Source organism: Delphinus delphis, chromosome 2 (assembly GCF_949987515.2).
Source record: "Delphinus delphis chromosome 2, mDelDel1.2, whole genome shotgun sequence".
NCBI lineage: Eukaryota > Metazoa > Chordata > Mammalia > Artiodactyla > Delphinidae > Delphinus > Delphinus delphis.
Window position 1 is genome coordinate 22,972,160 of NC_082684.1, and position 14,103 is coordinate 22,986,262.

Here is a 14,103-nt window from a genome sequence, read left to right on the forward strand (position 1 = left end):
ATTACTAAAACTGGCTGTTGTTTTGGCCTGTCTGATATCCATACCTCCTCCTTTTGTTAATAGTACCCTGATGTTTGGAAACAGTCCTTTCTGTTCTTCATCCAATCCTTTTGGGATTATCAGTGAAAGTGCTTCGTACTTTCCCCTGGCCAAGCAGTAGGCAAAAGATCTAAGCTAGTCTCATTAGCTCTTCTCTTTATGGAATTTCATTTTGAGTGGACTAATGCACAGATTAGTGTTACCCAGTATAAAATGCCCATTAGTTCATGCTACCTTCATCCCTACACCCCCAGACCAGTTGTCACTCTCTCCAGAGTCTGAATCCACTTTCCTGTTATCTATTGTTACTAGATGTATTGTATTGATAAGTTACTCTTACATCCTTCTAATAAATTCTGAATGCTTGCTATTCAGTTAGCAGCTGGTTGCTATCAGTTAGCAAGTGCTGTGTACCAAAGCATCCCCCAATTCCATTTATTCCATAGGTCATGATTCTCTGAGTTGAAGTCGGTACTGGGCTCAGCTGGGCAGTTTGACTGGTCTCAGTTGGGCTCCCATCTGAGTCATCCATGCTTCTGGGCATTTGCAGGCTACCAGTTGGGGCAACCTGCAGGGTTTCAGGGGTGGAAAGAATACTGGACCATATGTCTCTTGTCATCTGGCAGGCTGTCCTGGGCTTGTTCAAATGGTGGTGAAAGAGTTCCAAGTGGAAAAGTGAAAATGCATGAGGCCTTTTGGAACCCTTATTGCAGATTGGCACAGAATTGCTTCTGCTGTATTCTATTTACCAAATCAAGTCAGGAGGCAAGCCTAGATGCAAGATACATGTGACCTCTCTTGAAGGAAGTAGTTACAATGTCGCAATGCAATTGAGTAAGGATGCAGAAAGAGGAATGATTGAGGGCACTTAATTTACCACACCCCAAGTTGCTTTCTGTACCATATAGCTAAAAATCCTGATGTGCCGACAAAAACACTTTAAAAATACACCCTAACACATTGGCATGCTCCTGTAACTTTCTTGATATAACTCTGAGTATGGGTGTTTGGGGAGCCAACATCAGCCGGCTACAGATAGCAAAAACGAACTTTCATCCTTAATCCCAGTACCCTGTGTCTTGAGGGGACTGCTTGCCACTCCTCTGTATTTCTCTTAGCTGTGCAATCTCAAAGGGCCATCACCATCAATTATATCATCTACCAGGTCTCCTGAAGTTTCAGGATATTGCCTGTCCAGTTATGACATATACCAGCATGACTTGGTTACCCAGTATATTACTGCTTCCCGCTCCATCTAGTAGCACTTGCTAAAAACATTTGCATTTGCCTTTCTGGGGTACCTATTGAATTTCTGTACGTTATATTTTCCTTTTATGCAGCACAGCCTCTTGGTAAGCTATATCAATCACAGGGTAAGGCAAATGCTAATGTTAATGTGCGCTGCTGTAGGTATTTCTTGCCAGTTTTCATCCAAGTTCTAACTCAGCCCAGCCCTCTTTAGGTTTGTGAGATCTAATAAGATCATAGCGCAAGGTGGTATAGCTGCAGGCAGAAAATTCTGCTTGCCAAATTCATTTTCCTTTATAGCAAGTTCATAAATTAGTCTAGGGCACAGAGATACCATGGTTATACGCATGCATTTAGACAGAACGCTCTTCCAGCCACTAATTTCTCTGAGATGGTGCCAGACAGTTGGTCAGATGTAGCATCAGTGCTTCCCACCCCCTCAGTGTGAAATGATAATTAATATGAGTTTACAGTTAAGGTGGTGTTCTACTTCCATTAATCACACCCATTATTCCAGGGTGTTTTAATTTGGTTAAAAAATTGACTCTGGAGGTGGAACTTGGCTTGGGAGCTTATTTTAAGAGCGAATGGTTTGTTTCTATTTTTTTCTTTCAAACGAAAAAAGGTTTTTTTTGTTTTTTTTTTAAAGAAAATTTTGTGTTGCTTTTGAGTTACATAAGCATTAGGCCAGATTTCTAAAACATTGGTATGATTTTGGATTTGTAATTGAGTTGGTCTCATTTTCTGGTATCGCCACCAGACCTAGGACCTCCCAGGGCTTCTTAGCTAGCTTAGGTTTGGCAGAATCCAGATCTCTACCGCACCTCACCAGTTGGGATCAGAGGGCATTTCTTTCATGTTGCTTCTTATACTTAAATATATCAAATTCTCTTTCCGGACAACGGTTTATACAAGCTACTGACTGAATCGAGTTTGAAAGTAAGAGGCAATGCATTTTGACATTGTATTTTGATGGATATTTTACTTTCTTATTATAGATCTGCTGGAGGAGACTCACAGAAAAGATGAAGAAATGGAATCTCTGCAGGTAAAGTAAATTCTCCAATAGGGCAGGTATCTTTGGTTTAAACATTTGTTTTTACTCTGTTAGCCTTCATTATTGTCACATTCAGACCACTAAGGCAAATGGAGTAAAAAAATAAATAAATAAAAAGATCTTTGAAACCCAAGTTGGAATTTGCTTCATTTTGGAAGTGTTTGAGAACATTTATAATCTCTGAAAGCAGGAAGCCAACTCAGTCTCTGTGCTACTCTTGAAAGGAACCTTTATTCCCTGGTATAGCTTAGTAGGAACTGCAGCATTAGGAAATGAAAGCAACATCTTTACAAAGTCCTTTCCCCAAAAGCAGGGCTAATGAATGAGGATGAATTCATGGAATCTACATTTTCAAGTGAAGATCAAAAGTATTCTGACTCCATGAATACCATCTACTAATGACCAACCAACAATATTAACACATATATTGAGCTTATCCTTGTATGCCTCTCCGTTCACTATGGATGTATACACATTTCTTGGACTGGAAAATTGTGTTTGAAAGATTGCACTAGAGTTTTAATTGACATTTCCATGGTATGAGTAATTGATGTTAACTTGACATCTGACAGAAGTTCTCTCTTCCTTTTACATTGGGCTAGCTTACAAATGGGTAACTCGAGTGTCTATCTTTATTAGGGGAAACAAAATCAGTTATACTCACATGACAGAACCAATTCAATTAACGTCACAATGGGGATTAAGAACAGTAAATACTTTGGACATTTAAAGTTCTTCCTGGGCCTGGAGCTGCAAGGCAAGACTGGAGAGTGATATAATGAGCTGGCTTGAGTGCTTTAGAGGTAGAGATGTTTGCTTCTGGTGAACAAAAGATGGGGTAAGCAAAGCTCAAAGAGCAAGAGAAATGTTCTTTAATTGGGGGTTCTTCTATTTGATGTTGTATCTGGTGAGAGAAAATTGTATAATTGAACTGAAGAATGATTAAGAGGAGTGTGTTCTGCATACCCAATAAAAGTAGCAAGTGTTAGCCACAATTTGTACAGGTTGGATTCTTTTAACATCTTGTGCTGTATTCAGGTATAAAAAGAAAGTTCAGGGCTTCCCTGGTGGCGCAGTGGTTAAGAGTCCGCCTGCCGATGCAGGGGACACGGGTTTGTGCCCGGTCCGGGAAGATCCCACATGCCACGGAGCGGCTGGGCCCATGAGCCATGGCCGCTGGGCCTGCGCATCTGGAGCCTGTGCTCCGCAATGGGAGAGGCCACAACAGTGAGAGGCCCACGTACCGCAAAAAAAAAAAAAAAAAAAGAAAAAAAAGAAAGTTCAGTCTGGGGTTAGGAAAAAAATCTCAAGTGTATACTTGCCCTGTCTATCTCTGAGAAATTAATGTCAGCAATGCTTATTGTTATAAAGGGCAAAGGTATATATGTGTACTAATTGTATATAGTGAGAAGGTGATTAAGTCTTTATTATGCATTTTGGTTATGCATTAAGTTTACCATTGGCCCCAGAATACCACAATGAGAATAAGCATATTTATTGAGTACTTAGTACATATCTGGCCTTTTGAAATGGCATCATAAACCTTTTTTTAGTTTATTTCTCTCACACTATGAATGTTAGAACCAGAAATCCTGTTAAATGTAATAGCCTATGTTGTTTCTCGAGTATTTATTAAGTACTGGCAGCATTTTCTACCGAAACGTCCATTGAGTGCGCTAGAATGCACCAGCCAACTAACTATGGATGTTTAAACCTAGAGTGTCCAACCTGATGTCCAAGAGCAGAAGAGTTCAACATTTGCCCTTTGTAGTGGCAATTAGTGCCCAATACTAACACTGTTAAGAGCAAAGAAGGAGCTTACTACCTCTCAGAGTGTACAAGCGTGCAGGGACACATCACACAAAGCCTTGTATTTTAAAGACTAGAGGAAAATCCATCGAAAAGGGCCTCCATTCCTGAGTTTCCATATTCAACTATAAATGTTACAGGTGATATTTTTGAGAAGATTATTAAAGTATATAGGTAGAAGTCTTACAATCACAAAATAGAACTTTGGGGAGAAAAAGAAAAAGTAGTTTTTAAAAAATTATAGCACTGGGCTTCCCTGGTGGCTCAGTGGTTGAGAGTCCGTCTGCTGATGCAGGGGACGTGGGTTCGTGCCCCGGTCCGGGAAGGTCCCACATGCCGCGGAGGCCCGTAAGCCATGCCGCTGAGCCTGCGCGTCCGGAGCCTGTGCTCCGCAACGGGAGAGGCCGCAGCAGTGAGAGGCCCGCGTACCGCAAAAACAAAAAACAAAACAAAACAAAAAATTATAGCACTAAGTACTGGATATTGACCACTTTGAGTTTTAAATCTTGGCTCTGCTTATGATTCACTAGGTAACCTTGAGTAATTTTGCTGTGCCTATTTTCTTATCTGTAATATAAAATCGTAAAACTGTCTTCCAGAAGTGTTTAGTGTGCATTAGATTATCCCAGAAGGGAGAGCTAAATATTTCATTACAATTTACAGTGTTAGCAAATCCCCATGTATCCAAATTGAAGTCAATTTTATTTACTCATTATCATCATATAATTACGTATAACAGCCATTCTACATTTAATGTTATCCTCCTTAAGGGTAGGAGGTGTTTATTTATCTCTAAACACTTCCCAGTTCCTTTAAATAAAAGGTGCTCCATTTACTCATTGAACAAATATTTATTGAGTACCAGTTCTGTGCAAGGCACTGTACTGGGCAAGTTGCTTATGCTAGATAGTTTGTTGCCCTTTATACCAGAATTAATGAAAAAGAATTTTAAATAGATGTTTATAATAAAATATTAAAAAATGATATTAGAGAGGATGTATACATCATTGTGGGAACATATAACAGGACCTATCTTTGGTAGAGATACAGGTAGGTTGGGTGCAAGTACAGGGGGTTGAAGGTGGGTAGGTTGAGCAGGGGTGGAGTGGCAACCCAAGTTGGCTTCCCAAAGGAAGCCAGTATTTAAATGATAATCAGGAGTTAGCATTGGTGGGTTTGGAGTAAAGGTAAGTTTTAGGCAGTGCGAAGGATATGGGAATGCGTGAGGTAAAAGCATCAATTTCATGTTTAAGGAACTGAAAGAATTTCAGTGTGGTGGAGTATAGTGTCTGAGAGAGGAGAGGCAAGACAAGAGTTTGTAAGGTTAACAGAGGTCTAAAGGATCTCATAAAGGAGTTGGAATTTTACCTTTAGTATATGGGAAGCCAGTAAAGGGTTTGAAACAAGAGAACAATGTGATCAAATTTTCACTTTTAACAAATAACTGGCTATAAAGTCCAAAACCATTGGGGGCAGGCAAGATTGAAACCAGGGAGACCAATTAAGCAAGTGTTCATGAGAATGTTGCCAAGAGATGACAGTGACTTGGATTGGGTGGTAGCAGAGTGTGTGAAGAGGAATGGGTGGTTTCTTAGTATAATTTAGGATATAAACATTTAGGGAACTTTTAGATTGTTAGGGAGTATAAAGAAAGGAGTTAAGAATGACTCTTCGGTTTCTTGATTGGGCAACTTCATGGATGGCTGTGCTAGGTCATGAGATAAGAGGAAGTTGATTAGTTCAATTTTATGGTATTCTGAGTTTGGGCACCTTGAAACATCCAGGTGGCAATGTCCTATATTGAACTGGACATGCAGAATTTGGTGTCATCAGATCTGGTCTCTGTATCACATAGAGATGATACTAGAAGTCATAGGAGTAGGACTTCCCTGGTGGTCCAGTGGCAAAGAATCCGCCTTACGATGCAGGGGACAGGGGTTCGATCCCTGATCAGGGAACTATAGATCCCACATGCCACAGGGCAACTAAGCCCACGTGTCACAACAACTGAGCTCATGTGCCTCAACAAGAGAGCCCACATGCCGCAAACTACAGAGCCCACACGCCCTGGAGCCCGCACACCACAACTAGAGAGAAGCCCATGCACCACGATGAAGAGCCCGCATGCCTCAACGAAGATCCCGAGTGCCGCAACTAAGACCCGACACAGTCAAAAATAAATAATAAATAAATTTTAAAAAATAAATAAAAGTCATAGGAGCAATGAGAACTCCCAGGGAAGTATGTAGAATAAAGAAATGAAAACTTAACCCTGTGGAACACCAACACTTAAATAACAGGCTAAGGATGAAAATCCTGCAAAGGAGTCTAAGATCTAAAGAAAATAAATTCTAGAGAGCATAGTGTCATGAAGCTTAACAAATAATATTTCAAAGGGCAAATAATCAGTAAAACTGAATAAATATTTGTTTAATCCTTGAATCCACTTAGCTAAGGGGTTTAGCTTTTAAAATAAAAATTTATTTTAAAATAAAAAATTGTAATTTCCTATCATATTTATGAAAAAAATCATTCACTTTTGTAAGTATCCACTAGGTAGCATAATGCCTTTCCATAGTAGGTACTCATTAAATTTCTGTTGACTAAACAAACAAATGAATGAACAAACAAATGAACCACCCTGCTGGTCTCTTATTTACACAGAACCTATTCCTGGTTCTCTTTAAGGTCTACCCATTAAAAAACAACCACCATCCCTGTCCTAGAGTTCATTTTTGTTTAAAAAACTGGGGGGCGACTTCCAAGTTCTATCATTCCTGTACACATACATACACACACACACAAACACACACATACAGTTACTTTCACTCTCCCTCCTTCTCTGTATCCTGTTCTGCTCTCCCTCCCTCCATGAATGTAATATTGAAACAAAAGGTCAGTAGGTGAGTAATTTGTCACAGTGGTAGGAATCGGTGGGAACAGAAAAGGATAAAATGGCGAGGGTGGGGACAGCAGCAGAGAGGAGAGTGTTTTCAATCTTCAGAGGAATCACAAACAATGGAGACAAACATATTGGGTGATTTTTACAATACAGCTGGTAATTACCAAAATTCTTCACTGGAGCTTAACGTTGTCTGGCTTTGTGTGTGTGTGTGTGTGTGCGTGTGTGTGCGTGTGCGTGTGTGTGTGTGTGTGTGACATTCATTTGCAGTTACATTGTGCTGCTCTTCTTAAAAACAAAGTATTGTCTTTGACTATAAATGTGCGGCACAGTATCACAGTCCTATTTGCATATGGGTTTGAGGTACGTTGAAACAAGCAAATCCCTTCTTTAATCCGCTGCAGATCAGCTGAAACATTTTAAATAGACACAAAAGATAATCCATTCTTCCTCACTTTAGTTGAAAAGTATTCAGTGACTGACACCTTACTTGTGATGGCTGCTAGTGGTAAGGTTGCTGTTGTTCTTGTTTTTATTTTTTAAATTTCCAGCCTACCTGGCTCACCTTTCACCAGTTTCTTGCTTTCCTCCCCCGTTTCACTTTGTGAACCCCCAGAATGCAAAGCACACCAAAAGAGTATCATGCTTCGTTATGAAAAGCTTCAAAGTGCTACCTATGACAGTCACTTAACAGAGTGTCTGGAATATACATGTGCCCCTCGTCTTCTTCTGACTTACGTAATCTGGCTTTTGGTTTTATTTTAAATGAGATAAAAATAGATGATTATGAACACGATTTTTTCTATTCATTGTCCTCTTTTACTAGGCCGTCTTTAGGTGATTTCGAGGCAGTATTCATATATATAAATTGGGGACAATAATATTGGTGACTTCATAAGACTGTTGAGAGGATTAACTATGGTTAGAAATGTATAAACCTTGGTATCTGGCAGGTCCTCCATAAATATGAATTCCACACGCGGACTATTTATTGGCACCTACTGTGTACCAGGCATGCTGCATGCTGGGCATTGAAACAGTAAACATCCTTGCCTTCATGAGACCTGCCCTCGTGGAGCCACTCCCTCACCGTCTCCTTGCCTCCCCTTTCCCCTCCCTCTTCCTCTCTCTTCCTCTCTCTTCCACTAGGCAACCATGATTGTGCTAAAGGAAATGTTACATCTTTGGATAGCTACTAAATATAATGAAAAAGTAAAAAAAGTCACAATATGGCAGTAATGAAATTGACTATGTGGGCTACATATGAATATCAGTCTCATTATTTTAAGAGGAAAAAGGGAACATTTTAATTGTAGTATCTATAATCTAAAAGTGTTTCTGGACACTTTCTTCAGTATCAGTACTTTCATTTAAAATGAGCTGAATCCTTCATTTAATTTTTTTAAATTGGGTTTATGTTCTTTAAAAAAGTAATTTTTTTGGAGACATTTCAGAAGCTATGCCCTTGAAGGACATTAAGTGGCACTATCGACTTGTTGTTTTTCAGATGACCTGTAATTATGTTTAATTTCTGTCCTAGACAGCTTTTTAAAAATATATTCTGAGATCTTCTATTTGAAAGATTTTAGTTTTTTAGAAATGTTTTGGGACTTGAGGGGCAGGTGTTTGATTTTTGTTTTTGTCATTTAAATAATGCTTAGGCACAAACATCTGAAATGAGCTGGAAGGAGAAGATCATCTTTTCCTCAGTCATTACTTCATTACAGCTGCTTATAGAGTAGGCTATGGCTGTGTGGTGTTTTGAAGAAAAAAATAGAACTCGAATTTCTTAGTTCTTTTGGAACAAGTCTAATAAATATTAATATAGTTGTATTACATTATGGAAAAGAATTCCAGTGTAGAGTTGGCAGCCACATCGTTGGAGATAAACTAGGCAAGAAAACCCACCAAAGACAGAAAACTGACATGGGCAAATAAATTGCCCTGGCAGAGGCTGACAGTATAGAACATTAACTGCTCAGTAATCCCAGTAGATGCAGTCCTCCCCTAGTAAGCAACCATGGGTTAAAGTGGGCTAGTGACAGACCAACTGGGTAGTCTCTGTGGCTTTGCTGTCAGTCATTTCTGCCTGACTGTAGAATGTCCAAACCTGAATTTTCAAACTAGGTTGTGGTTTGGGGAATTTAGAGATTGTGGATAGAAAGCAGGGATGGGGTAGCTAAGAGTCCCTGAGTTACTTTAGAAGGGAAAGTGAGGGTGATGTGGGATGCTGCGTCCTAACACTAGATCTCCAGAAGAGTTGAAGGATTAGTAAAAGAGATTCTTAAATTTCCCCAGAAATTCTCATTAGCTTGGGAGATACTAAAGTATGTTTTTAGAAGTCCCAATTTGAATAAATTGGTGAACTGGGATTGACTCTTTAAGGTTTTATTAAACTGGAAGGTAAATGCAATATCCTGCTTATCATAACCTCGGATAATTCCTGAGAGTTATAATGGAACTTCTATAATTCCAGAAACAAAAATGTAATGCATATGTACTTATTCTTCCCAAGATGCAGTCTTCAAAATGTAGGCAAATCTCTTTGTATCTTTTCCTTTGTCTGATGTATGATTAAAAAATAATGGTCCTAAGCAATGACTTAAAACATGGGTGATTATAGGGGATGGAGGCTTGGGCAACACTTTGCCCCTTTCAGGGCTTTGTGACTTAATGGCTCATTAAAATCTCTATTTTCTCAAAAGGTGAAGAGGCTTACCAAGCCTTAAATTTGGTATCAGTTCTCAGCAGAGATAAAACGTTAGCAGTCTATATTAGGGTCAAGCAGGATCTCAGCCAATTAGATTTGCACACTTCAATTTACTATGTCAAGAGGCCTCAGGAGAGCAGAGAACCAAGATCAGTAAAATAGATTCCACTTGAAATTTTAGTGATCATTAAATTTTGTCACCCTCTTTCACGTGAAATTTGCAACTTAATTTTAATTTGAAATTTATGACAATAAAAATGGAAAATAGAATACCCTGAGAGTGAAGTATTCTTGTGTCTGAGTGTATGGAAGTTGATTGACCAGATTGTTTTCTTTTGAGAATAAAAAATGTAAAACTGTGGCTGGTTTTGTTTATCCAAAGGGATGCAAAGCAGAAGTCCTAAAGATTCAGCAGTCTCCTTGAATCAAGCTTCTTAAAAAGCTTCTAAAAAACAGACGCCATTTGGAAACATTTTAAAAATGCAAAGACAAAGTGTAGTCTTTGAACTCAAAAGCCCAGATTTTACCCTGTGACAGAAGGTTTACTAAAAACTCAGTAGTGAAAATGAACGAAGTATGTGTTGCAGATTTTGTAAATTGCTGCCACAAGGGGGGAATTTATTTTATCTGTCTCCATACACCATCCCTTTCGCAGTTGACACCATAAAAAGCAACACTTCCAGAAAATATCCCCTGGTACCTTCATCAGAGTCCAAGCTCTGGTTTCCTTGGGCACTGGGCCTGATGTAAAGAACAACTTTCATTTTCTTGGGAAAAATGAAAACCATCTAAGCATGTTATGACGTTTTGCAAGTGTTGAACTTGTCTGGGAGTTCTTGCCATGTTTCCAGAGTCAACTGTCGCCTTACGATTTGGGGCAATTTCATTTGGGTTGCAATTTGAGTGATCATTTCAATACCATGCTCCATAACGTGTATGTGCTTGTTCTTCTCCTGTCACATCCCTAAATGGGCCTCAAACTTTGGACAACTAACCATGTGTCTAGTCCCTTCGGGCTGCTATAACAAAAATACCAGAGACTGAGTGGTTTAAACTAGAAACGTTTGTTTCTCACAGTTCTTTTTTTATAAATTTATTTATTTTACTTATTTTGGGCTGCGTTGGGTCTTCGTTGCTGCGCTTGGGCTTTCTCTAGTTGCGGTGAGCAGGGGCTACTCCTCGTTGCGGTGTGCGGGCTTCTCATTGCAGTGGCTTCTCTTGTTGTGGAGCACGGGCTCTAGGTACGTGGGCTTCGGTAGTTGTGGCACATGGGCTCAGTAGTTGTGGCTCACGGGCTCTAGAGTGCAGGCTCACAGGCTTTGTTGTGGCACACAGTCGTAGTTGTGGCACACAGGCTTTGTTGCTCCGTGGCATGTGGGAATCTTCCCGGACCAGGGCTTGAGCCCATGTCCCCTGTATTGGCAGGCGGATTCTTAACCACCACGCCACCAGGGAAGTCCCGTTTCTCACAGTTCTGAAGGCTGGGCAGTCTAAGATCAAGGCAGATTCACTACGTGTATTCAGTATTTATGTTGGCAGATTCAGATTCAGTATCCGGCGTGCTTCCTGGTTCACAGCAGACAGAGAGCGCTCTGGAGTCTCTTTTATAAGGGCATGATCCTTTCATGAGGACTCCACCTCTGACCTAATCCCTTCCCAAAGGCCCCACCTCCTAAAATCATCACATTGGAGATTAGGATTTCATTCTATGAGTTTTGGGGAGACACAAACATTTAGGGCATAACATTGTGCTCTCTATATTGTCTTCCATCTCCTGATAACAGTGACAGTTGTGAAAAGCAATATTTTAAGTAATGACTGTGATGTACAACAGATTTGGAAATAAATGCTCAGCAGTAATATATATCTGGGTGAAACAATTTCTGCTGACTCATAAAACAAATCTCTGAGGTTCAAAGTATTAATAGGAGATCATTGAAAGAAACTGTAGTTCTCGCTTCAAGGGCTATCTCCAATTCCCATCCCTGGCTGATCTTCCAGAATATAAAGAAACAGGATTTCCCCAGTCTGGGATCTTGGAAACTCACTAATGTTATGTTTCAATCTATTAACAAATACTTATTTAGCATTTGTTAATTCCTGTCAAGATTGTGCTAAATCAACCCCAAAGGGTGATGATCTGTACATTAGAGAAGAAAAAAAATCACCCTCTGTCTTGTTAATGAATGATATCAATAGCTACCAGACAATTCTTTTGTGTCATACACTGCTAAAACTTCTAAATGTATGTCATTTATTCCTTGCAACAATTCTATAAGATAGATACTTTTATTCTCATCTTACAGATAAAAAAGCTAAGGCGCATAGCTTGCTCAGCCAGTTAGTGGCCAGGCTGGTACTTGCGTTAGAATTCGCTTGTCTTCTGTGCTACTGTGCTTAAATGCCTTGTGAGCTTATGGAGAACAGAATTTCTTCACTTTTTTTGTTTGTTTGTTTAGGTTCCTGGCATTTCTTTAAATGTTCCTTTAAATTTCTTCTGTTTTTTTCTATGAGAATGATTTGTTAGTAAAGATATTAAGCATTTAGTGTGGTAAAATACTAACTGACCTCCTACTTCCTCAAGAAAAAGACTAAGAAGCTAAACAATTTTGAGAGAGCGCATTAAATAAGTCAGGCGACACTGGGGTCTTAATAGTAGTGAAACTTCTTCCTGCCTTTCTATAACTTTAAAACTACTTATAAACCTATAGGCTCTACGCTCACATGTATATGGTGACTGGACAGTGTTACATGTATATTTAGCTATTGGCATGTGAGAAAGATTTTAATTCCTGGTGCAAGATTATGAACAATCCAGTAATCTTGAACACTTCTAGGAAGGAGAAGGGATCATTTTTCTTTTTCAGTTCTGCACCTTTTCTTTTTGCTTATTCATCATGTTTTAAATAAACAGACTGAAGAAAGTTGTTATTAAAGCCCTCCTTAGGCTTCTTCAATTTCAGTTTTAAGCCAGGTTCAAAATATTCTGGCAAAAATTAAAGGCAACATTGAAAACGTTTGCATAAATTTTAAATTGTGCAAAAGGTGATAAAACTAAACTGAGCTGAAAGAATGACTAATAAGCATCTCCTCTTATATCTTTGTCTTTTTATCATACTCAGTGATTACTTTGGTTTTAAAAAATTATTTCTGAAGTGCATTCCTTTTCCAGAGTATCTGCATTACACTTACTATTCTAAGTTTAATTTGTTAGAAGTTTAGTGTTTACTTTTAAAAGTGTGAAGGCTTATTAGCATGCTAATAAATAACATTTAATGTCTGTTAACAATGTTTCTATATTTGCCCATAAAATGAAATAGAAAAATACTACCTGCAAAGGACTCCATGCCTTTACTACATTCTGGTGGTAATTGAAATCCCTGGTTCTCATTTCATTGTTAGAAAGAACTAATAAATTTGTCACGAATGGAACAGGGGTGGAGGAAAGAGGCCATTTATGAGCTCAGTGATGAAACTAATCTCCTGCAGCTCAGATCTAAAAGAACTGGGAGACCAGCACAATAGAGGTGCCATTTAACTGCATAACATCTCCGCTAATTAAGTGTAGATCTTTGCTCTCCTTTATCCTTTCTTCTGCTCTTTCCCCAGTGGTATTGACTGTGTGTGTTTCAGCTGGCCTAATGTCAGACCCAGAAGTCAGAGAGAGTTGCAACTTACTTAAGAAAGGCATATGCCAAAAATATAATCTTTTCTTATTATATACCGAAATAAATATAAAAATGTGTACAAATAATGGTTTTTATTTGAACATTAAATTTTGTTGTGATATAGTATGTGTTTTGTTACACTGTCACATGACATCTGTTAAAAATAAGGTTTTGGAATGCTCTTCTGGCATGTGTAATTTTGAGAAAAGCCTGCAGAACAGTTATCCAGTATATCCTCTAACCTCTACCACACACATAAAAATAGCCCTGGTGGTAATATTGGCATTTATTGGCTATTTGCTCATAAAACTGCTCTGTCAGCATATGGTATTTCCACTACTCCATTTTGTCAACATATTAAATAAACAAACACACACATTTTTTTTAACGTGACCTTTTATTTGTCTTTCAGAGTTAATGTAGACTCCTTTGAATCAGGTGGACCTGGATTACAGTCTAACTGCCAACATTTAATCACAATGTACAATTCAATACATATATCTTTGAAGTCTGTTTCTCTGACTTAAATGAATGAAGTTAGTCATTTTCACCGTCGAGAGTTTTTGTGAACATTAAATGAGAACATATGTGAGAAGCACCCAATACAATTTTTGCAAATAATAAGCTTTTAATAAATGGTGTTGATTTTTATGATACTGGTGATTTAAAG

General features: G+C 38.8%; 1 protein-coding gene across 1 annotated transcript in view; it reads left to right on the forward strand.

Moving 5' to 3' along the window:
• Positions 1–14,103, forward strand: part of CEP128 (centrosomal protein 128) — a 435,188-nt gene that overhangs the window by 357,541 nt on the left and 63,544 nt on the right. The window contains exon 19 of the mRNA XM_060003365.1: positions 2,286–2,335. Within this exon, the coding sequence (XP_059859348.1) occupies positions 2,286–2,335 (50 nt within the window). The remainder of the gene's footprint in view (positions 1–2,285; positions 2,336–14,103) is intronic.